A 26,017-nucleotide genomic window follows, 5' to 3' on the forward strand; every position below is an offset into this window, starting at 1 on the left:
GTTTATGTGGCTAACTTGATTGCTTAAGGTGTCGAGTGCCGTCACACCTTCTCTAGTTTGGGGCGTGACTGTTTGTGAGGACAATTATGATAAACGATACTTCCGTCATGTATAATTTCGCCATCCTAATAAATTAAAACTCTAACTTTTGGTTCAGAAGACATTTTTTTTTATTGAAATGAATAAAAATAGAAGATTAAAGATGTTGAAGGTGTTATGTTTGAATGTCCTTAAATAGAGCCTCGAGGAGTTTTCAGATTAAAAAAATAAAAATACATGATATAATATTTTTTTTCCATTTTTATGATATGTCAAATCAATATAACTGTAAGACAAACACTAAAAAAACTGCATAAAGAGACACAATTTAATGTAAAACGAGAAAATATTCCTTTTTGTAAAACAAAAAAATTTTCCACTTTAAAAAGTGTAAGAAAAGCTTACACTTTACAAAGTGTAAGAAAAACTTACACTTTTTAAAGTGGAAAATCAGTTATGTTTTATATTATAATATAGACGTTATCAAACTAACGGAAACTGTTTGGAATATTAGACAAAACAGAAAAAAAAATCTATACTAAACCTATTTTAATTACTTACTAAAATAGTGGCTTATTTTGATTAATTTTCTCTTTGTGGCTCAAATATGTTCCCGAATCTTTATTTTTATAAGGCATAAACTTGGTTTTTCATATGATGGTGAAATATGTTTGACTAAAAACTCTAGTTCGCCGGCCGGCCGCCTCTTTTGCTCTCGTCACCGAACCAAACCCAGTCAACGACTCAGCTAATGCTATTCTACCATTTACATATTTTCTTATTTTTCCTTTCCCTGCCTGTAGGGTTTCATGTTAGTGAAAAGAAGGTATAAAAGAGTTGAATTGGTTTACTGGGTTTTCATTGGAGTATTGATTGAGTTACTCAGAGAGCTAAATTGAGTAGTATGTATATAATTGACTTGTACTGATTTGGTATCAAGCGAATGAATGTTGTTGTGATTCCTACACATGTTGCCGTTGTATTAAAATGTCAAAAGAACCCATTAAGGGCACTATAAATATTCAATTCAGTGAAAAGGAACATGGGTTTAGCCACAATTTGTTTACATACAAATGAATTGTTGAAAAACTTAGTTATTATGGAGAGTTCAAGGCGATGGAAGGTGTCATTGAAGAAGCCAGGAAGAATATTGATAATAGGTTGTTAGAAGGGATGTACATTACTTCTATTAGAGGTTATGTAAAGAAGGGGAAAGTTCAACAGGCGGTTGATGTGTTTGAGAAGATGGATTTTTTTAATTGTGAGTCGTCTGTTCATTCATTTAACACATTCATGAATATATTGGTCGAACATGGTTATTTTAAACAAGCCCACAAATTTTATATTAAAATTCTGGAAAATGGTATTTTTCCTGATGTATATACCTTTACTATTAGGATAAAGTCATTTTGTAGGACAAACCGACCTCAGGTTGCTTTAAGGCTTTTGAATAACATGTTTGATCAAGGATGTGAATTTAATGCAGTCACATGTTGATGTTTTCGTAATCAAGACACAACTTCCAATGCAAGTGTCTACAATCATACAATAGTAAAGTAACCCAACCAAGGGTTGGGGTCGAGTCCCAAGGGAGTGTGCTTGAGAATTAATAGAAAAATAAAATTAAGTTCTAATTAGTCATTGCTAAAACCATTATCGAATATAAACATGTTAAATCTAAGGGGTGATGCAAGCGTCAATTATCAATGGGGTTTGTGACAAGTAAGCAAAAACAACAGAAATGCAAAGAATACTAATCAAGGAGAGGGGATTCTTGGGATGTGATAGGAATACGGGTTAGACTAGACTATTCGGTACATGCTTTTGATAGTAAATTTGTTGAATATTTGTAACTAGGCTAGATTATAATGGGGGTAAGCTTTCTCTCGAACAACTTACCCCGAATCAAATGGGTTCCTCTCGGACACCCACTTGTCGCATGAAGAACTACCTCCGCCTTAGCCCACTCACTCTCTCGAGCTGAGTGTATGGGAGAAGGGCTAGGATTCACTCTCTCGAGCTGAACCTCATGTCGATCCACTCCCACCGGCTATCAATTTAGTAGTCTTAGTTTTACGACCTCTCTCTCGAGCAAGCCGAAAACACAAAGGTGAAATCGTATTTGCAACTACAATTTCATTAAGTTCCAACACAACTACTAAACGAAATCACATCTAAACAACAAATAAACTATCAGCAAGCAAGACCCAACAATTAATCTAACTCATATTCATATAATCACACCCCAAGAATTAGGGTTTTAGCTACACATGTAAAAGAGAGAGAAATTTATACCAAAATAAGTTTGCATTCAAATGGGTATGAAGATTTTAGTCTCAAAACAAGCCAAGAGTGAAGAATCCAAGAGACCCAAACCCAAATTGTTGGAGTTGAAACCCTTTGAATCTTCAAGTTCTTCAAAACCCTCTCAAAACTTAGAACTCAAATATCTATGTCAAAAATTATATATTAAAAATCCGATAATAAGCCACAACTCTCAACGAGTATTAATAGTTTTCAAAAATCTGTGCTGCAGCGGATCACTCGGCGCAGTTAGTCGAGATCTCCGATTAACTCGGCGATCCGCCCTTTGGTATGTTTCATCGTCGTGCTTTGGATCATTAGGCGACATAGTACTGCTTCGCGAAACTGCTCTGCAATACGCCGACTGCTCTTATTCACCACCGATTTGATCATTTCCTTCAGGGCTCAGCACACTGGAACAAATTAAAAGGCGAGGATAAGACCTTTTGGCGACTCACCGAATAGATTCGGCAATTCTCAGATCTTCATTTCGTCGTTCTTTCAGCTGCCTTTGTTCCTTTTTGCTAAGGAAGTGTCCATGTTTTCCCTCAAACTCCAAATACCTAAAACTTAAGGGTTTTCATCAGATATTGAGACAAAATATGCATTTGATGACACTAATTCTATCAAAACATAACCTTAAATGAGTCCAATTTGAAGACTCATAAACACCCCCAACTTAATCTTTTGCTTGTCCTCAAGTTCATCCGTTCAAATAGGGATGTCTCAAATAGTGCTACACAAGACTCAATCATGAATGCACACAACATGACTCAATTTACTTATGCAAAGATCAAATGTGCACTCAAAGATTCAAGTTGTGACTCACCAATATCAAAGAATCTCATGCTCAAAATACTTGCTTCAAATGCAAGTTCAATCTCAACAAAAGTGTTCAAATGCCCCCACACAAGGAATGATTCCATATTCACACACAATGGTTTACAATTTAAAGCTTCGGAATCAAATGCAACGCTCACACTCACAAAGATGAACACGATGCATACTTTCACCGATAGGTTTGCCCGTATTTTCCGATCAACATTTATTTCAGCTCACTCAAGATCAAAAAGGTCTTTTCAAGGCTTGTAATGGGGCTGAGTACAAAGGTATGGTCATTTAGGCTCAGTGACTTTCATCCTCATGAAATGTGGTGCTCATAACACTTCATTTCTTTCTCCTTCATCATTCTCTTTTGTGCTCATAAGTCATCATATTATTCACTTTTCATGGATTATTTGGAAACCCCATTTCTTTTATACTTTATTCCACAACTTTTTCATTCTTTCTCTTTTCCTTTCTCTTTTTTTTTATATATGGAGGAGTTCCATTTTTCTCAACACCATGGGTTAAATGAGACTTTCATTGCACTTTTTAACTTTCCCTTTTCTTTTCATCACACCCCCAACTTAGTCTTTTGACCTAAGTTGGCTATTCAATCAACCACAACTCAAAAGGATTATGGGTGATGGATAAAGAAAGGTCATTGTTTTCATCAAGTTTCTTCCAAAGAAATGGAAAGCTCAAGGGGTGTTCAAAAGAGGTTCACACACTCACAAGGTAAGTCACAAAAGAGGTATATGTCAAATTGGCTCACACTTTTAGAAGTTGCCTAAGATCATATCAAGAGATAACATCACTTAGTTGACCGGACCAATGGGGCAAATTCTAGGATCAATCATGCATAGTTCACAAGTAAGCTCATCACACTAGGCATTGACACTATGAGTCAAACAAGACTCCACACTTTCGCTAGTGTGCAATGATCATCACAAGAGACTCAATTGGATACTAGGCTAGTCATAACGAGATGCAAAGAGTTCATCTATTGTCTATGCAACTTTATTTGGCCTCATCGTAGCCGTACATTCATGTTCGTTCAATTATGAGCACTATTTGAGTCATCGATATTGATCAAAACCGAGACTCAATTTTACCAAGGAACAGCCATATTCAAGTGCACACAAAAGGTGGCAAAAATTTTGCGAAATTTTTTCGGAAGGATCAAAATCATTTTCATTTAAAACAAAAAGAGCCATAAGCTCAAACATCCACAAAAACAATATATAATGACATTGCACGTATAATGACCCAAATGTATCAACAAAACATCAAACAATAATAGTCGCACACAAGGTGGGCCTCACCCCACCACAATTACAAAGTATTTGTCCTCAAATGCAATTAACAGATTGCAAATTAGTACAATTTCGACAAATGAACGTGGGGTTTGAAGTACAAACCTTTTATGCCGATCAAATGGATGTTGAGATGCTAGGAAGCAATGTAATCCAACTTGTAGCACAATTTGACACTAAAAATACTCCAAAAATGCAAGAAATGTAAAACTAGAGTGCATGTGTGAGTTTGGGAAGATGAAAAAGTGAGGGAAAAGGGGGAATGAGTTTGAAACTTTTAAACCTTTGGCTTGAAAAACCGTCCAGTTTTTTTGCCCATTTGGTGACATTAGTCCCGATCACCGAACTATTCGGCGTAACGTCAAGTAGTCATTTGCTTCGCCAAATTTTACAGAACCTCCATGTATTGTGGGAGTCCAAACGACTGTCTCCGTCGAGATCGCCGACATGATCGGCAATTCGCCAATAATTTCCTGAGGTCTTCGAGTTTTACAGACTCCAATGTAAATTGGTCTTGAGTCTAATGGCGGTCTAGTTCGAGGTCGCCGAACCCTTCAGTAATTTGCTGAATAAACCTATTACTCGCCAATTTGCATTTTTCATTCACTCTCCACACTTCCATCTGCACAATCAACATACCATTATTTTATCAAAGAAAAATAAAGCAATAAATAGTTTTGGGTTGCCTCCCAAATAGCGCCTTAGTTAATGTCATGGCACGGCGCAAGTCAACCTTCAAGCCTCATTTTTGGGGTTGACCATAGTGTCACTAGGCAAACCCCCTTTCTATCTCAGATTTAGGTGAGACGACATCTGACCCATTTGGGTCTCCAGCTGCTTGATTGATACTGAATGTGAGGTAACGGTTTGTCTAAGGGTCGACACATCCTCGTTCATCTCTTTCAAGATCTTGTATGACCCTTCAACTTTATTGAGGATACGAGATAGCATATCCTCAAACCTACAGCCCTTCTAATCCTTTGGCTTTTGGCGCTCGTGGGGAGGCACATACTTGTCCTTCTCCCCATCCTTTCAATTAGGATTTCTATCTCTCTATTCACGATCCTTCCATCCTTCATCTCTAGCCCAACCTTGGGTACCACCCTACCTTGGATAGTTTGAACGATAACCACCGCCTTGGTTGGCTAGGAAGTTCACTTCCTCATTATACAAGGCTTCAAATTTCGCCTCTTCAGGATTCGCACACCCGACCCCCACATCGTTGACACCACGGGCACCAACCCCCATGATATTTTTAGATAAAATGTCAAGTTGTGTCATGATTTTGGCCATGTTTTAGTCTCTCTCATTATCTTTTTCCATCTGCTCCTTGGATAACTTGAATGTGAGATGGGAGACTTGGTCTTCACGAGTGTACCATGCCCTATTGATGGTCGTCATGCCATCTAAGATTTGGGCTGCTACTATATACGGTTGCTGCATCAGGCCTCCAGGTGAAAGTTGAACAGTGACACCTTTGTTTATCGAATCTAGGCTTCAGTAAATGTACTGTAGCAAGACATTGTCGGGCAGACCATGAGTCGGGAATTGTAGCACCAACTTTTAAAATCGCAGCCAAGTTTCATGGATTGGCTCACCCTCCAAATGCTTAAAGCTTTGGATACTATCCCGAATAGTCATCATCTTCGAAGGAGGGAAAAATCGCACATTAAATGCGGTTACCAATTCCTCCCAAAAAGTGATGGATTCGCGAGGTAGCTTCGCCAGCCACTTGCACGCCTCTCCCATCGACGAGAAAGGGAAAAGCCATAACTGAACTGATTCCTGAGAGATGTTTTTGAAAGAAAATGGTCCGCATACATCTTCAAAGTTTCGAAGATGTTCGTGAGGATTCTCATGAGCCAATCCACTGAAAAGTCCCTTTAGTTGCAAGAGTTGCAACATAGTGCTCGTTATGTGGAACACTGCATTTCCCTCGGCTGGAGGAGGTAATCGGATGGCCCCAATACCTCCCATGAGATGGGGGTCATTAATGTTGGGCTCTTGGACATCGTTGAGTTTCCGATGTCATCTTGGTGGCCCACCCGGCTGTCGTTGCTGCCATTAACACTCATGCTTTCTGTTTTCAACACAAACAATAGAAACAAAACTAAAAATTAAGTAAGTGAACTACAACTAAGAAGAACAAATTTTTTACTAAACTAAGAATTCTCAAGTGACACCACTCCCCGGCAGCGGCGCCATTTTTTATGTTGGCGTAATCAAGACACAACTTCCAATGCAAGTGTCTACAATCATACAATAGTAAAGTAACCCAACCAAGGGTTGGGGTCGAGTCCTAAGGGAGTGGGCTTGAGAATTAATAGAAAAATAAAATTAAGTTCTAATTAGTCATAACTAAAAACATTATCGAATATAAACATGTTAAATCTAAGGGGTGACGCAAGCGTCAATTATCAATTGGGGTTTGTGACAAGTAAGAAAAAAACAAAAATGCAAAGAGTACTAATCAAAGAGAGGGGATTCTTGGGATGTGATAGGAATACGGGTTAGACTAGACTATTGAGTACAAGTTTTTGATAGTAAATCTATTGAATATTTGTGACTAGGCTAGACTATAGTGGCTTTCTGTCGAACAACTTACCTCGAATCAAATAGGTTCCTCTCGGACACCCACTTGCCACATGAAAAAACCTCCGTCTTAGCCCATTCACTCTCTCGAGCTGAGTGTGTGGGAGAAGGACTAGGGTTCACTCTCTCGAGTTGAACCTCATGTCGACCCACTCCCACTGGGCATCAATTTAGTAGTCTTAGTTTTACGACCTCTCTCTCGAGCAAGCCGAAAACACAAAGGTGAAATCGTATTTGCAACTACAATATCATTAAGTTCCAACACAACTACTAAACGAAATCACATCTAAACAATAAATAAACTATCAGCAAGCAAGACCCAACAATTAATCTAACTCATATTCATATAATCACACCCCAAAAATTAAGGTTTAAGCAAGACATGTAAAAGAGAGAGAAATTTATACCAAAATGTGTTTGCATTCAAATAGGTATGAAGATTTTAGTCTCAAAACAAGCCAAGAGTGAAGAATCCAAGAGACCCAAACCTAAATTGTTGGAGTTGAAACCCTTTGAATCTTCAAGTTCTTCAAAACCCTCTCAAAACATAGAACTCAAAAATCTATGTTAATAATTATATATTAAAAATCTAATAATAAGCCACAACTCTCAATGAGTATTTATAGTTTTCAAAAATCTTTGCTGCAGCAGATCACTCGGCGCAGTTAGTCGAGATCGCCCTTTGGTGTGTTTAATCATCGTCTTGCTCTACCCTTCAGCATTGTCGTGCTTTGGATAATTGGGCGACATAGAACTGCTTCGTAGAACTGCTCGATGATACGCCGACTGCTCTTTTTCGCCATCGATTGGATCCATTCCTTCAGGGCTCAGCACACTAGAACAAAAGGCGAGGATAAGACCTTTTGGCGACTCGAAGAATGTGTTCGACGATTCTCATAACTTTATTTTTTTATTCTTTCAGCTACCTTTGTTCTTTTTTTCTAAGTAGTGTCCACACTTTCCCTCAAACTCCAAATACCTGAAACTTAAGGGTTTTCATCAGATATTGAGACAAAATATGCATTTGATGACGCTAATTCTGTCAAAATATAGCCCTAAATGAGTCCAATTTGAGGACTCATCACGTGTTGTACGGTAATTGCTGATTTTATGAAGTGGATTATCTAGTTTAGGCTTGTGAATTGTTTGATGAAATGCTTAGGCTTAGAATAAATCCTAATGTTACTACGTTTAATAAGATTATGTGTACAGTTTGTAAGAAGGGGAACTTCTAAGAAAGTGAAAGGCTTCTTAACAAGATTCTGAAAAGAGAGGTGTTTCCAAATTTGATTACGTCTAATCTCTTAATACAAGGTCTTTCTGTAAACGGCTAGCAACATGAAGTTGCTAGGATGTTGGAAGCTTTGAGGAAAGAAGGTTTAAATGCTAATGTAGTCACTTTTAACACTCTCATATGTGGTTTATACAAACACTCAAAGGTTGCTGAAGCGGAGTCTTACTTGCATAAAATGGTGAACCGCGGGTTCAATCTTGATGCGTTCACCTATAACACAATCATTGGTGCATATTGAAAATCAGATATGATACAGAAAGCGAACATAATCCTTAATAATGTAGTTTTAAAGGTTTTGTTCCTGATGTGTTTACTTTGTGCTCCCTTATTTACGGAATATGCCAGAATGGTAACTTCAAAAGAGCCAAAAGTTTATTTAATGAAGCCATAGGTAAATGTATGAAGTCTAATGTAATCCTCTATAATACCTTAATTAAGGGAATGTGTCATAAGGGACTTATCTTAGAAGCATTGAAACTGATTACTGAAATGCATGAGAAAAGTTGCAGACCTAATACATGGACTTATAATCTGATCATCAATGGGTTGTGCAACATGGATTTTTTATCTGATGCTAGTAATATCCTGAATGGTGCCGTGATCAAAAGGATCCTTCTTGATATTTTTACCTCCAACACCTTGATTGATGGTTATTGTAAACAGTCAAAATTGGCTGATGCAATATAGATTCTAAATACAATGTGGGATCATGATGTTCTTCCGGATGTGATCACTTATAACACAATGTTAAATGGACTTTGCAAGCTTAAAACTTTTGATGATGTGATGGAAACCTTCAAAGTCATGGTGTAAAAGGGGTGTGTCCCAAATATAATCACATATAATATACTCATTAAGAGACTATGTAAATCTAGAAAGCTTATGAAAGCTTTAGAATTACTTGAGGATATTCAAAGCAGGGTCTTATTGCTGATACAGTGAGTTTTGACACTCTTATAAATGAATTTTGTGAGAATGAGGATTTGAATGGAGCTTAGGAGCTATTCAAAAGAATGAAAAGACAATATATATATATTCTCATACTACTGCAACCTACAATATAATAATCACTATATTTGCTAAAAACCTGTAAATGGACATGGCAGAGATGCTCTTTCTTGAGATGAATGAATGTGGTTGTCTTCTTGACAACTACACATACCGTTGTATGATAGATGGTTTCTGCAAGGTCGACAACACTGAATTTGGATACAAGTTTTTGCTTGAAAACTTTTCGAAAGAAATTTTTCCATCAAAAGAAACAGTGGGACGAGTGATCAATTGCCTATGTGTGAAGAACAGGTTACTCGATGAAGTTGGTATCATTCATCGCATGGTGCAGAAGGGTGTTGTCCCTGATGTGGTTTACATAACTTTTGAAGCAAATAAAAAGGATGTGGCGGCTCCTAAGATTGTTGTGGAAGACTTGCTGAAGAAGAATCATATCACCTATTATGCCTATGAACTTTTATACGATGGGATAAGAGACAAAAAGATTTGAAGGAATTATCAATGAAGGTATGTCCTATTTAAAGAATTACTTTTTTCTCAAATACTAGAGTACACATAAACACTGCAGACTAAAAAGACTTTTGCTTGGATACAAATGTTTGTATTAATAATGTACAAATATTTTAGGTCATGGCGGAAATCCAATTAGTAATGAATTGGTAACAGCTAACTGGTAAATGGACCGTTTACAAGTAAAATTTCAGCAGGTTAAGGATTTTTTTGGGTAAGATTGCTAGTTGTTTGGTAAATGCATATTCTTTCGATTCTCCTACTGTTTCTTTTTTCCTTTTGTGGTTAAAATATTAGTAAATTGTGTTAGTGATTTCTAGAAGAAATAAGCGACATAGTTTTCAAAGATCTGATTAAATGGTTGTTATTGTTGAAAGTTGGATATATGAAAAATTAGGGGAATAAACTAATTTCGGAGATACTCTATCAGGTGAAATGATTGTGTGTTGACCTATTTCATCTGAAATTTGTTTTTTTAATTATTTGGATAATATCTTCTCTGAGATACTTCTCTAGATTCTTTTTCCATAATGTCACAATATAACTTACAAAAATAGCTATCTAAACACATGTTAGTCTACTTACATTCTTCCAGAAAACCTTGAGTTAAGTCTTACTTAAGTTCTTACAGAAAACCTTCAGAATTTTTTTTGAAAGATTTTTGAAAACACACCTGACCTATTTTGCATGCAATAATGATTGAAAGATGGCGGATTAAGTGAATGAAAATTAATTTTTCCTATTATTTTGGCTTGAGGGAGTAAAATGGAAAATTGAGTTATTACTCTGGGCTGCAATGCATGAGAAAGAATGGCACATGCATTTTAAAATCTGATGACATTTTACATTGTTTTAATTTTAAATGCAAAGTAAGAATGCTCAAAGTGAAGAAGAATGGAAACACGAGTAGTGTTCAACTTTATAAGTGTAAGGATAAATAAAACTCTAATCTACTAGATTAAGATTCTGTATTATTCAGAAGATCAATGAAAGTTAATTCAATTATAAATTTGACATGTAAACAAACTTGGTGCAATGAGATACTATTTGCATTGATAAGAGGACTTGCCCACAGCTAAGAAGTCTAGATATAGTTGTTTTAACTTTTTTTTGCTTCTTTCTTCTGTACACAGAGAAAACTTGCTACAATATCTTGTTCATGAAAACATTCTACCTCCAGTCAATTGAGCATTGATGGGAATCAAACTAAGGTAACATTAAGCCACAATTTATGAGAAGGAAAATAATTAGCAATACATGATTGAAACTTTGTTGTTTCAAAGTCATGTCACAAGAGCAATGTAGTTCCGGCGTCATGAACAAGCCATTGGTGCAAAATCAGTGGCATAAATCTGTGCTAGTAGTTGAAAATTAGGTTTACATATAAAAAATGGTTTTTCTAATGTTTCCTTAAAATTAGGTGGCGACTCTAAAACAAAAAAAAACAATTTTCAAAATCAGAGTGGCATCCATATTATGTTGTGAACTGTTTCGGCTGGTTCGAAATAGAGTGCAACAACTTGGCGACTTTGATGGGGAACTTACCTAGGTTTTAACCTTAGAAAACTCAATTTAGGAATAACATTGTGATTACTTCTTTATTTTTAGCTTATTATTTGCTTTATTGAAATGATATATTGCTTTGACTGAAAGGTCGCAAGTCAAATCCAAACTTGTGTTCCTTATTTATTTTTGAAACACTATATGTTACTGCTTTCCTCACACTGTCAATTACACTTTCTATCGAGTCTTTGGCCGTACACAAACACACACTGAACACGCGTGGGGTGTTCTTCACTCCTCCGAAACTCTTTTTGGATTTCTTAGTTTCAGAGTTGGTACAATTAAGTTAGTGCGCCTTCTCGCAATTATTCAGTCCCACTCTCAATCATCTAGGAAAAAATCCTACTCTAGAAATAGGTCATGTTGCATAGCCTTAATCAAGACAATATAAGGCATTGTCGTTGAGTTTAGGAAACCACCCAAATGTCAATGAGTTTCTTCTTTAAAACTCAACGACATACATTTTGTGTGAAATTTGATATCAATGATCCAAACTAAAACACTTAATAGATTTGGAGCAAATAAACTTACCCTATTTACCTTTCTTTCAAATGAACATCAGCCAAAATTTGTCGGATATCCAAATGGTCGTTTCAGCGCCACATATCCTATGGAATTGGTGGCAAAACATTCACAGGATACACGGGGCTAAGATTCAAGAGCACTTGGGAGCATTACTGTCACTTCTAGGGACACAATGCGACAAAGTCATCGTTACTCAGCTAATGAGATTTTGGGAACCGAGCATCATAAATTTCAAGTTCTTGGATTTTGAGATCACTCCTACATTGGAGGAGTTCGGTAGTGTTATCGAACTATTGATTAGAGGGAGGCTGTCGATGATCCCATCAACCATCTGTACAAGTGATTTTCTAAGTCTCTAGAGCTGCATATATTTCGGTGGTTGAGATATGTGGACGGCGGAAAGGTCGAGCTAGACTATCACTTTCAGAGGTTTGGGCGTCTGGAAGGTTATGACAAATATCAACATGAATTTTGATGTACCCGTGGAGCATGGGTACATGTGAGGCCAAAGTATTCATTATGGCTTTTTTGGGAATCATGATATTCCCAATAAGGTCCCATTCTGTCGACATCAATATATTGTCGATGGTTATAAGCATCTTTAACAATCCGCAAAGATTTTCTTTGGTGCCTATGATCCTTACTGAAGTTCTTCGTTCAATGACGGCCTGCACGAGGGGCCACGACTTCTTCGAGGGATGCAATATGTTGCTATAGATTTGGCTGTGAACACTTAATTTTTGACGTGTTTAATTTACTCCTACAATATATAGTAATGTCTTTTCTTATATTTTGTTTTGTATTTTATATTTTGGTTTGTTTGTCGTTGTTTGTATTGTTATTTTTTATTAATTGGCCCAAATGACCCAATTTTGATTGAATTGAGCTGATTTAGACCCAATTCTGGTAACCCAATCAATTTTAGACCCAATCCAATAGCAATGGTCAAGATTAAATCTCAATCATTCATAACATTTTGATCCAAGGGATCTTATGTGACCCTACCAAAAATACAAAACTCCAAAAATCACAATTAATTTGTGGTGAAAAGATAAAAAATATTATGATTTGAAAAAAAATGAACGAGAAAGGAAGAAAAATAATAAAGAATAAAGAAATAATAAAAAAGAAAAGAAAAAAAAGGAACATAAAATAAAAAAATAAAGAGAAAATAAAATAAAAAATTAAAAAAATAAAGAAGAAAAACGGAGAAAAATAAAAAGCAGAACTTTTTTTTAGGGAATATGTAATTAGTTTAATTTTATGAGGCATAAAATTAATTTTTCATAGTATATATGATGGTGAAATATGTGTAGTTAGCTTTTTCCTTAATTATATTGAAAAGAGCTCCCAAATAAATGAGTAAGGGTATGTTTGGAAGGACACTGGTAATTAAATTTGGTCTAATTGAGTGTAATTACACTGTCTGTCTTGTTTGGTTGGACAGGTAATTACTTGGTCAGCAGGTAATTAGTATAATTGGCAGAGGGTAATTACACTCTACAATTCACGGGCAGCCTGCTGGTAATTACATGGTGTAATTACCAGTTGATTACTTTTTAATTTCTTTTTTTTATTTCTTTTTTTCTTTTTTTGTTTTAATTTTTTTTTTACTTCTATTATTTTAAGTTCTTTTTTTATTTTTATTATTCTAAATATTTGTAAAAGTTTATTTTTTATTTTTTATTATTATATTGCATTTTCTTCTTGTTCTCAACCTTCCTTTACGTGATTCTATGCAATTTTTTCATATTATCTATTTCTTTATGCCATGCTTATTTTCTCATTAGCATAATTTTATTAGTATTCTAATTTTTAAATTAAAATAGAATTTATTGTTTAGTAAGGTTATAGACATACGTTTTCTTTTTTAAGAAAAATAAAAAAAATAAATCATATTTATGCATGCTATGTTGAAATAGTTATAAGAGTATTATGTTAAATTTTTTGTTTTGAATTTATAACTTATGTTATATTTTCAGTTTCATTTGTTTTAGTAACATTGAATTCACATTGCACGTCATTTTTTAATTAGACTTGATAGATTATAGTTTTGTCAAACATTTAATAATTTATGACATTTTATTTATCTATTAGTCTTTTTATCAAACATGCATTTCACGATGTTCGTAAAAACTTCATACTTTTAGTTTTTTACGATCAATTCAATTGAAAAATATTAATTTGAAAAGATATAAATCAATTATTTTTTCATAATATTAGTTAAAGAAAAGATGTTTATTAATTAATATACTTTCAAAAAAGAATATATATATTAAATATTTAATTAAATGTCATTTATAAAGTTTCTTATTTGTCTAGTATAAATTTTAAATAATTAATTTTTATTTTTAAAATTTAATATAATTTTATGATTGCAATTGTGCATCCAAACAGAACATGTGTAATTACACTATGACATCCAAATAAGACATGTGTAATTATAGTGCAATTACACTATGACAACCAAATAGGCCAGTGTAATTACTAGGCTGGTAATTACTACCCTAGTAATTACACCAATTTCAATTAACAAGTGACTTTCCAAACATACCCTAAACGTCCAGTTTGAGTAAAAACTCTAGTCACCTGCACTTTCTTTCGCCGCCAACATTTTTCGCCAGCGGACTCTTTCTCTGTTGTCACCGAACCAAACCCAGTCAACGACTCAGGTAATGCTATTCTACCATTTACATTTTTGTTATTTGTCCTTTCCCTGCCTATAGGATTTCATGTTAGTGAAAAGAAGGTATAAAAGAGTTGAATTGGTTTACTGATTTTCATGGGAGTATTGATTGAGTTACTCATAGACCTAAATTGAGCAGCATTTCACCTTTACTGATTTGGCATCAAGAAAATGAGTGTTGTTGTGCTTCCTAAACATGTTGCTGCTGTATTAAAATGCCAAAAGAACCAATTAAGGGCACTGGAAATATTCAATTCAGTGAAAAAGGAACATGGGTTTTGTTGACACCCAATTTTGACCCTCGCCAATATAAATTAATTATCGAGCTTCCTAAATTCTAAATGATTTGAAATAATTGGCTTTATAAAATTCAAAATAATTTTCAAGTCATTTTAAGTAGTTTTGTCATTTTTATAAATTTTAAAATAATAAATATGATATTTTATATAATTATGTGTCTAATTAGTATATTTTATGAATGTTCAAAAATTGTCTCAAAAAGGATTTTAGTTTTATTTGAATATTTGGCTATTTGGTTTAAATTAATTAGAAACTTATATTTCAAGTTAATTAGTTTATAATTAAGTTAATTTTTATATAATTATGTGTCTAATTAGTATATTTTATGAATGTTCGAAAATTGTCTCAAAAGGATTTTAGTTTTATTTAAATATTTGGCTATTTAGTTTAAATTAATTAATAGCTTATATTTCGAGTTAGTTAGTTTATAATTAAGTTAATTATTATATAATTATGTGTCTAATTAGTATATTTTACGAATGTTCAAAAATTGTCTCGAAAGGATTTTAGTTTTATTTAAATATTTGGTTATTTAGTCGTTTATATTGTTAAAGTAATTAGTTTATAATTAAGTTAATTATTTTACTTCGTTAAGATTAAGAAGCTCGTTAATTAATTAATATTAATTATTAGATTCTAGCCGAATTCACAATCTCTAAAGCTATTTCCTAAATTTAATCTAACTCACCTCACCATAAACCCATTTAAGAACCATTTTGGGCCATTTCTTAATACCAAAAATCGGCCCAATTCCCTTTATAACCCAGGCCCAACAATTCTCCAATGACCAGCAGCCCACCATTCCAATAATTCCATACATTACAATCAACAAATGCAATACAACATTACATATGCATACCAAAACATTACCTATAAGCATACAACAGCAATATCACCGCCCAACCCACTCTTAAACCTCCCTGACCCGGCCCACTTTTTATTTCCTCAAAAGAAACCCAACACAACGTGCAAATTCCAGAACAACAAAATACACAACGACGGAAAGTAGCGTCAACACAGCAGGCAGTGCTCTGCAATTTTTTTAAAATATTTTTTTGTTGTTTTCTTCTCTGATGTCCCTTTCAATTAGTACAATCGCAACAGGCACACGTTTCTTCCCTTTCCACTTCCGGAATGGGTTGAAAATCTTAGGAAAAGGTGTTTGTCCGAATTGGTGAAGGGATTCAATTTTTGAATTTGGAATTTCTATCCGTTTCCCTATGTCGGAACCCTAATTTTCCTTCTATATATGTGGCATATTATTCACTGTTAAGGGGGAGCTCTTGGAATTGGAAAATTTGGTGTTAGAAAAATAGTTAGAGAAAGAGTTAGAGAAAGTATTGAAATTAGCTAGAGTTTGGAGGAAGAAATACACTTGAGCGAAAAGTTCTTGAAACTTCCTGTTTGCTAGGTTATGTCCGTTCAAATCTCGCCGGAGCCTCGTGTAGTGGTGGAAGCTCTTTCGTAGTCAGTTCATTATTGTCTAGTTCGCCACCCAGAGAAATGTAATGCTCTTCCTTTTACGATACTCTATTCGTCTCCGCTATTTTTACATGGCGTTATTTGATGAAGTCATGTTTCTGTCGTTCGAGCTCTTAGTGTCTTAATATTTTTTCTCTTCTTAAAGGATACAAGATTCAAAATGACCTTTGTATGCTTAGTTTCTCTTTCACCTCTGTTTGTATGTCCAAGCTTTCTTGCTTTTGTTATTCTTCATCTTTGAATAGATATGTGAATGCTACAAGCGTGCTGCTTTCGATGTTAGTCTAGTCGAGTTAGTTTGGTTCATGTTGGAGGTCGATTTTCTAGTAAAAAAAAATGTTGTTTCTCTTGTTTTCTTGGCCTTTGCGCATGTGCCGTGTTAGTTCTCGAGTCACTTTATGTTCGAAATTACAATAATGTGGTATGTTCTTTCAAGTCATATGAGATGCATCTTAATTTGTGAAAGAAAATCAACATGACCCGATTGTTTGATTCCCACAATAAGCTCTGTAAATATTGAAATACCTTCTCTTTTTATCGACTTAGAGTATTGCGAACTCTTATACTATGAGCATGATATTTGTTTTCTCTCCGGATTGGGTTCTATCTGAGAGACACTGGCTTAAGCTTCTTTCTTTTCCTATTTTGTTGCTCATGGCTGAAATAGTTTATATATAGTGATAGTATTTTTTCATTGTGTGGTTGAAATGGTATCTCACTGGACATATGTTGTTGGTTTAAGTTTGTCTTAAGACCAGTAATGGCCATTAGTCTTACTTCTGGCATTTAGCACTTCATGTTAATATGAAATTAATTTTAACTTTTAGTATTCATGTTTCTTTAGAATTACTAGTTGCTTATTTATTAAGAATACATGTGTGTATCATGGTGTGTTAGGTCTATTATTATAAATAATTTGGGCGTGTTGATTCATTACCAAAATGAGAAGATTGTTGTTACATCCAAATAAATTGTTTAATATTTTTAAAAAGTCTTATCATGATCGATTATTAACTTTTATCTCCTTTTGTGCATGAACTTCCTCGTTCGAGTTCACTTTGAACTCCGTTCGAGTCCCTTTTGGACTCCCTCTTTGCATATCCTCGAGTCTAAGTTCGATTCTGCCTTGTCAATCCAATAAAATTGAAAGGGAAGCTAAAATACAAGGTAAATGGAAGCAAAAAAAGAAAACGCAGGGAAAGGCTGGTATACACTGGTATACAGATTTTGTATACATGCTATACATGTCAAAACGCAACAAATGCAAGGCCAAAAATTGAAATAGCTATTTTGGAAGTTGAATTAGGTTGTATACATTTGGTATACAGTCTTATATACAAAAAAAATGGGCTGGATTCATACGATATACACTGATATACAACTAGTGTATACAAAAACGGGAATTGAGCCTAAGCCCAAAATCAGCAGTGAATTTGGCCCAAGAAGGGCCCAAATTCAATTTCTCCCTACTCTTTAATTATTTAATTATGATTATTTATTGTTTGTTGTGTGATGACCTAACTTTAAAATTGTTAACTAACCTAATTAAATTCCCCAAACGATAAGTTATTTTCTTTGTATTGGCTTACTTTTAATACATTCTTTTATTTGTTTTTGTATTCATTTATCTTACTAATCAAATATATTGGCCATATTTTATCTTAATTAAATCTTTTGTTCTTTAAAAGATATGTTTTGAATGCCTCTTCCTTTAATCATCTTGCTTATTTACATGGTTTTAAGTTAACACTTTTCTCAAATGAACCAAAAATAAAAATTGTGTGTGTTCTCTTTTACCAATTGATTTAAAATGGTCTCATGCTTTAATTTATTAAATTGGTTCAAATCATTGTTTTAAAAAATGAATTAAATAAATTTTAATTAATCTAGCTTTATTAAAATTTTAATCGCTTGTATCACAAGCCAAATGTGTCATTATTGAATTCTTTTCTCTAAAAAAGAAAATGTGTCGTTTATCTAATTATTTTTTCAAAATTAATTAAATATTGTAATTTATTTAAATATTCCTATGTTAAATTTCTCAAAATTAGTCAAATCATTTTAAGTCAAATTGCCGGTCAACCGCAAGTTAGCGGGCATTCCGAGGGTCTAACACCTTCTCGGAATGTACATTGAACTTCGAACCCTTTTATTTTCAATTGATTTTATCTGTTTAAATCTTTTGAAAACCTTATAGTTTTTTTCTTGATTTTTACTAAAAAATGAAGTGGCGACTCTGTTCTTTTGGAAATTCGATTTCTCTTAAATCATAAGTTTAATCGATTTTTCAAAAAATAAGTCATTTTTCTTTTATCTATATTTTTAATAAAACAGAAATAGCGACTCTGCTGGGGAGTTAATTAAGTTCTAACCATAAGATTTGACTTATGTGATTAATTGTTATTGAATGTTAAATTGTTTATTTGTGCCTAAAGTGCTTAAACTGTTATAACTATCATTGCATTTCATGACATCTTCCTATTATATGTGTAGTATATTAAGGACGGTTTCTGCATAATCGCAGCCGGACTTTTTATACTCAACCCTTTTTCGGAAGGATCGGCAATTTATTGGTACGTCATGCGTCCAATGATTGTCGTGAATTTCAGCCTAAGTTGTCCACTTGGGTTCCCGGTCTTTCAAAACCACTTTTAGTCAGCTAGCGTAGAGCGAAATCAAATCACAATTTTCAGCGCATTTTGAACTAGGTCGACCCAACACCCAAAGCGTGTTGGGCCCATTAGAAGCCCACCTTGTGTCTATTTGGCCCATTTGCCAATAAAAAGACAATCATACTTATGTGTTTTAATTGAAGGATGTATATGTCATTTTTAAACAAATCAATTATCAAGTGGGGTGGGGGTTAACTTACCTTTGTTTGTTTTTCTTGTAGGATGAATCCGGCATTTGAGCCGTTGAGAACCCGAATGGTGACTATACCTGATCCTTACCTCCAAGTTTGGTGGAAATTCATGAACAAGGAAGATAAGAAGAAAATTCAAAGACACATAGGTCATCTCCCGTCATTAATGGAAATGGTGGCTTACCCCGACTTGATTGGAACGCTGGTGAAATTTTGGGACAGCGACAACATGGTATTTCGGTTTAGGGAAGTAGAGTTGACCCCGAGTAGATGAAGTTCTTGCAAGTTACGAGAGCATCGGCATGTGCAACAAGAGGAAACACCAACCCGATACTGATCTCCTCTTTCCAAAAGTATGAGATTTTGCCGAAATCAAAGAAAAATTGTCACTCGTCAAAGCTGAATGGATAGACAGGCTTCCCGGGTCAAATATTCCACTTCGGAAGTTGTATTATTGATTTGGACGTGCAAGAGCTTACGAGAAGTTCAAAGAAGAGTTTGTTTCGGAAGAAAAATGGAAGGAAACACGCCCCCTCGCTTTTGTGATGTGTCTAATTGGGACAATGGTGTTTCCCCTAGGACAAAACTGCACCATCCATCCAAGTGTAGTAATGGTTACTCATGTTATTTTTAATGGAGTAGGCTACGGGTCTGCAAGAAAGTACTAAATTTGGCTCCTATGATCCTTGCCGACATTTACAGGGCATTGGATAGATGTAAAAGCGGCACACGTTTCTTTCAAGGGTGCAACCTGATACGTCAATGGTGGATGATGAGACATTTGATCAAAGCTCATGATCCAACAGAACCAGATCCCTTGGAAAGACCAAACAGACTCGAAGTCACGATTGGTGGGTGCAACGTAATCATTTCAACAGAATTGGAGGCCAAGAGTTTTGGTACCCGAGACTTTAGGGTTTGAGAGAGGAAAATGTGCAGTGGTCGATCCAATGCTTGGTAGTAACAAAATAAATTGTGATCCAAAGTGGAAAGGCCCCCTACTTGATATTTGCTGGGTTGAGAGGAACTCGGTCATATGCTCTTTCTCAAGTACTTAGGCAGCTAGGAGGGAAACAAGAGCTTCCTCAGATCGAAGACATGACAAGATTTGTGACGGATCATGAAAATGGCGAAGTCGCTTTTACTAAAAAGATGTTTCAATTATGGAAGACTCGAAGGGTATTGGGTGAGCCGGTGCCAAATAGGTTTCATCCGGAATGTTCTAAGGATTACAAAGAATGGTTAAAGAAGAGTCTCGCCGGAACTATCGAACTCGGTCCAAACGTTCCCTATATTATTGCAGATGTTGGAGCCAAGCATCAAATTCGACTTCATCAACTCCAAGAGAAGTTTGATAGGAATGAGTTAGAGCATCAACGTCGACACTCAGAAGACGCCAAAGCCATAGCTCAGTTGAAGCAAGAGCTACAAAAATCCAGACAATGTATGTCAGAATTAGATGATAGCATGGAGCAGCAGATTCAGTCGGTCGAAAGGTTCAGACATCAAGAAGGGGCTCAGTTGGCAAGAGATCACCTATGGGCGAACAGATATGCTATGTGGGAAGAGGTCAGCATAGCCAAGAGGAGCAGACTTGGTGAAAGATCAGGATGAGCTTGGAGTTTGTTATCATTCCTTGCGTGGGATTGCTTTATTTGTACTTTGTCTTGAAATTTATTTTTTGAACTCTTTTCCCCAATTTTATATTTGTCAAACATTTTTGAATGTTATTAATGAAATATTTTGGGGATAATTAATAGGCTTAAAAAGACATATACATCCTTCAATTCGCTAGGCCTACCCTTGGCACAAAAGGGTCACATGCATGTTTAGGACGCGATATTTGTCTGTTTACTTGTGTGCTTTAACTGTTTATGTGGTACGTTGCTTTGAATGAGGACACCCTTAACCCACTCCTTTTCAAAAAATTCCTACAATATCCAAATACAAGTCACTACCAAAATGTCTAACCAAAATTCCATGAGTCTTGAGTTTCTTAGCCAGAAATAAAATCCTACCACCCAAATCCTAAAATACTACTCTATTATCTCAGGAAAGGTGAAATTGCCGCTAAGATGGAAAAAGGCAAGGGTATCGACATAGAGCTAACCGATGAGGATTTGAGGATGGAATTGCAGCGGCTCAGGCGAGAGATCCAAGAAACCCGAGAAAGGAGAATAGAAGTGGAGTTTGCCACCGCGGTCGCACAAGCAGCAAATGCAGCACTAGACGCGGAATTGGCAACAAAAGGACGAAGTGCGATGTTATAAGTAAAAGGACAGTTGTTGTGAGGAAGGAACATGATGTCTTCAAGAATGACATAACTATGAGACTTCAGAAGATACGCGGGAAATGCTCTTTCTTCAATCAAGAAGCGAATAGTGGTCCCGAAGACACTCACCCTGGAGCTACTGAAGAAGATGCTGATGAGGAAATCATCTATATGTCTCCCTTCCTGGGACGTCTGAAAGGAGGAGACCAAAAGATCACTCTCCCGACTTATGAGCGGACACATAGCGTGGGGGCAAGATTCGTGTCGTGTGCTCTCATTTACGAGCACCTTAAGGCGTCAGATATGCTGAAGCCTATCGAGGGAACCACTTTCGGGTTTAGGCATGAAGCTCTCAAAAACATGTGCCTACCACCCGAACCAAAGAGGACACACTATAGAGGAATGTGTGGAGCTTAAGGCAGCAATCCGCAACCTGATCAACATTGGGGAGATCCCGTATATGTGGGGTAGGAACACCGTCCTTACCTGTGACCAACAAGAGCCTAATATGCCGGTCACTGAGCACACTTTGTTTTATTGTCACTACTTCACGCCTTTCAAGAAAATCTTGCTAGATATCTACAGTCTGTTAGTTCAAAAAAGAGTGTTGGCCTCTATCAGAAAGGATGACGAATCAATCGATCCCGTTGGAATTGAGATATGGAAACCCTGCCCTTATCATGATGCCAAAGATCATAACATTGGAAGGTGCCTCAGGTTTCGCTATGACGTGGAATCCCTCGTCAACATGGGAAAGATCCAAGTTGAGTTTGTCCCCCGTGGCTAATACGGCAGTCAGAGGAAGGAACTTCGGTGAAGGCATCATCTATCCTTTAGGAGCTTTATTATCTGTTTTTCACTTTCCTTGTAATCACCAGAAATGAATGAATGAAAATGAAAATTTCCTTTGTATTCGAACTACGTAGGGCCTGAATTCTCCTTGGGAGATACGTAGGCAGCCTTTCAAGGCCCGGCCCCTATCTTTTTCAAATTTTATTTTCCCCTCTTTCATTCTACAAGGAAACATTGAGTTCAGATCAACAGATGCAAGAAAATGCAGCAAGAAGACCTTAGCGCAATGCAATTTAACCTTTCTGAGTCACCGACCTCAACATAAAAACGAGCAAATTCCTGCTCATTCAAAAGTCAGTCCCCATTATTTGTGGGTTAACGTGTCCTCAAACGAAGCAACTTTTATGTGTTTACCTGCTTTCTATGTGATATCTTACATTATTCATCCAGAACTAATACTGACAGATTTGCCTTTGAGTTGTTTTTCTCTACAGGTAGTTAGAACTGATCTGTGTTGATACACTGGCTGAACACCCCTATTTTACCAGATCAAAAGGGCCTACAGATTCATTTCCTAGTCAAAGTTCACAAAAGGGAAAAGCAACAATGGGTGATAACAACGAAGAAACCGGTCTTACTGATATCGTGGTGGCTCAGCCCGTCCTTGCCGATCAAAATGAACTGATCCTGCAGTTGATGCAACAAATTGCTGAGATGAGGGTCGAGATGCAGAAAAAACAAGATTTGCCTCCTCCGATTTTTGCTGTCAACACTCAACCAGACGGAAGACCTTCAGCTCAAATTCCCCCTCCTAACGTGGAACAAGCTCAAAACCCACCTTCAAGTCCTGCTCGTAATCCCTCCGTCATTGACCTTACCACCCAAAACCCCCACTACGCCTCGACCTCTTATCAAACACCACCCCCTCCTCAAAATACCAACCTCCAAGCACCACTCCTTTCCCTAATGCAAACCACCAAACTAGTCTACTCCCCCACAGCCAAAACGCTAATAACCCACGCACTTCCCTCCTTCACCAAAACCAGTACACCAACCCCCAGACTTTTCCCCAAAACTATCACGCCCCTTTAAATGGCCAGAGTCCCTCTATTGCTCCACCACTACCGCAAAAAGCCATTTTCCAAATACCAGTCCCCAACGAGCATGACTCCAATAGTTCGAAGCTCGACCACTATGATGAGAGGGAGAGAGAGTGGAGGTCGAAGGAAGAGACTGCCAAGATAGATATGAAGGAGGAAATTAGAAAAGCCTTGAAGGAGTTGAATTGCACTCCTGAGGTCGCCGGGTTGAGTTACGAAGACCTGTGCATTCATCCGAATTTGGACCTCCCGAAGGGGTTTAAAGTGCCAAAATTTGACATCTTCGGAGGAACGGGAAACCCCTTAGCGCACCTGAGGGCCTACTGTGACCAACTCGTGGGAGTTGGGAGAGACGAAGCTTTGTTAATGCAGCTTTTTAGCCGAAGTTTGAGCGGAGAGGCTCTAGAATGGTTTACGTCTCATGAAACGAGACAGTGCTCTAGCTGGAACGCTCTGGCTAAGGACTTCATCGAACGATTCGCCTACAATGTGGAGATCGTTCCTGATCGTTACTCCTTGTTGAAGATGAAGCAGAAACCGATCGAAAGTTACAAAAAAATCGCATATAGATGGCGAAAGGAGGCAGCTAGAGTTAGACCTCCTATGTCAGAAAAGGAAATTGTCGAAGTTTTTGTGCGGGTGCAGGAGCCTAAATATTATGACAGAATTATGTTGCTCGTTGGAGCAAAATTTGCTGAGATAGTCAAGGTAGGTGAGACTATCGAAGATGGATTGAGGACCGGGAAGATTGCCCGTGTTGCTGCCTCGCCTGGATCTTCGGGCTTGTTGAAGAAGAAAAGAGAGGATGTGTCCTCTATCTCTTATGAGGGGAAGAAGACCCCAAGGAAATCCTCATCATACCAAGGTCGTTCTCAACCTTCACAGAGTTCATACCCGGCTTGTTATGCACAAGTTGATTACAAGAATACCCTTCTCCCCAGTTACCAAAATACCCCTCTTCCCAGCTATCAAAATACTCCCCCTCCTAGCTACCAAACTTCCCCTACTATCTACCAAACTACCCCTCCAGTTTACCAGAATCCATCTCATCACTACCGAAATGTCGCCCCCAACTGTGCTAACATTCAGAAAAATTAGCAAACGCCTCCCCCAATGTACCAAACCCCAGCTCCACTTTACCAAAATACCCCCTCGAACTACCAAGCTCAACAACCAAATTATCAAACCAACTCATATCCCAGATATCAAGCCCCTCGTCCGAATGCTCCAAATTATCGCCAAATGCCTCCCCCTCAACAAGGCAATTACGATTTCTCCCATCCTAGATTTGAGAAGAAGCCTGCTAGAATTTTCACTCCGCTTATTGAAAGTCGAACAAAGTTGTTCGAGCGACTAACTGCAGCAGGATATATTCATCCAGTGGGGCCCAAGCCGGTTGACACTAGCTCAAAGTTTTACAGACCTGATCAGAGGTGCGCGTATCACTCCAACAGTGTTGGACATAATACCGAGGACTGTATCAACCGGAAGCATAAGATCCAAGACCTGATTGACCAGAATGTGGTCTCTCTTCAGACAGTCGCCCCCAATGTCAATAGTAATTATTTGCCAAATCATGGAGGCATCACCATCAATATTATAGAGACAGATGATGATTGGTGCGTGACAAAGGCAATAGTTCTGATTGCTCCTGATTAACTGGAAAAGGCTGTAGCTTCGTTGAGCATTAGAAAGAAGAAAGAGTTTGTGATTCTGATACCCGAGAAGGCTGTTGCCTTGGTGCCGCGAGAAACTCTTACCCGACCAAAGTTTGTGATTGAAACGGTCGTTACCCAGGGTATGACCAGATCCGGCAGGTGCTACACACCGTAAGAGTTAGCTCAAGGAGGGCAGAAGAAGGACCAAACAAAAAGGCCGATCAGTGAAGCCGAGGCCGAGGAGTTCTGGAGAAAAATGCAATCGAAAGATTATTCGATTGTGAAGCATTTGGAGAAGATGCCGGCTCAAATCTCTGTGTGGGCCTTATTGATGAGTTTCCAGTTACATAGGCAGGCTCTGATGAGGGCTTTGGATGATACTTATGTGCCTGTGGATACTAACAGTGACGATTTAGCAGCCATGATAAACCAGGTCATCCGAGGCTCCGAATCAGTTTTTGTGACGAAGAGTTGCCCTTTGAAGAGATGATGCACAACAAAGCTCTGCACGTCACCTGTATGTGTCGAGACAAGATAATTAATCGCGTCTTGGTCGATGACAGATCCGGTCTTAATATTTTCCCACTTTCGACTGTGAGGCAGCTGAAATTCGACTTGGGAAAGCTTCACCAGAACCAAGTCAATGTGAGGGCCTTTGATGGAGTGCAAAGAGACACATTGGGTGCAGTAAACTTGGATATTCAGGTGGGTCCTGCGGATTTTAATGTGGAGTTCCAGGTGTTGGATATCAACACCAGTTTCATATGGCTGGGGATGTGTCTTCTACCCTTCACAACTAATGAACTTTGTTTGGCAGGACAAAGAATTGGTCATTTATGGTGAAGGGAGTCATTCCAATGGGTATGCACCGATCATGATGATGTCTTC

The 26,017-nt window shown here is 36.9% G+C and overlaps 1 protein-coding gene and 2 pseudogenes across 2 annotated transcripts in view; all 3 read left to right on the top strand.

Annotated features, from left to right (window-relative positions):
- The window catches only part of LOC125836845 (putative pentatricopeptide repeat-containing protein At1g74580), a 127,646-nt gene that overhangs the window by 87,367 nt on the left and 14,262 nt on the right, over positions 1-26,017 (top strand). Inside the window, exon 2 of one of the 2 annotated variants that reach the window (XM_049516001.1) lies at positions 11,022-11,099. In XM_049516001.1, coding sequence (XP_049371958.1) covers positions 11,022-11,051 — 30 coding nt within the window. In that variant the 3' untranslated portion in view covers positions 11,052-11,099. Of the gene's footprint in view, positions 1-9,885; positions 9,973-11,021; positions 11,100-26,017 lie in introns of those variants that run through there. The other variant, XM_049516006.1, reaches the window with a different exon arrangement.
- Positions 983-9,868, top strand: LOC125836836 (putative pentatricopeptide repeat-containing protein At1g74580; annotated as a pseudogene).
- The window catches only part of LOC125836838 (putative pentatricopeptide repeat-containing protein At1g74580), a 25,583-nt pseudogene continuing 14,399 nt past the window's right edge, over positions 14,834-26,017 (top strand).

This window comes from Solanum verrucosum, unplaced genomic scaffold, assembly GCF_900185275.1.
Source record: "Solanum verrucosum unplaced genomic scaffold, falcon-dt-bn FXZP01000269.1, whole genome shotgun sequence".
Classification (NCBI taxonomy): Eukaryota; Viridiplantae; Streptophyta; class Magnoliopsida; order Solanales; family Solanaceae; genus Solanum; species Solanum verrucosum.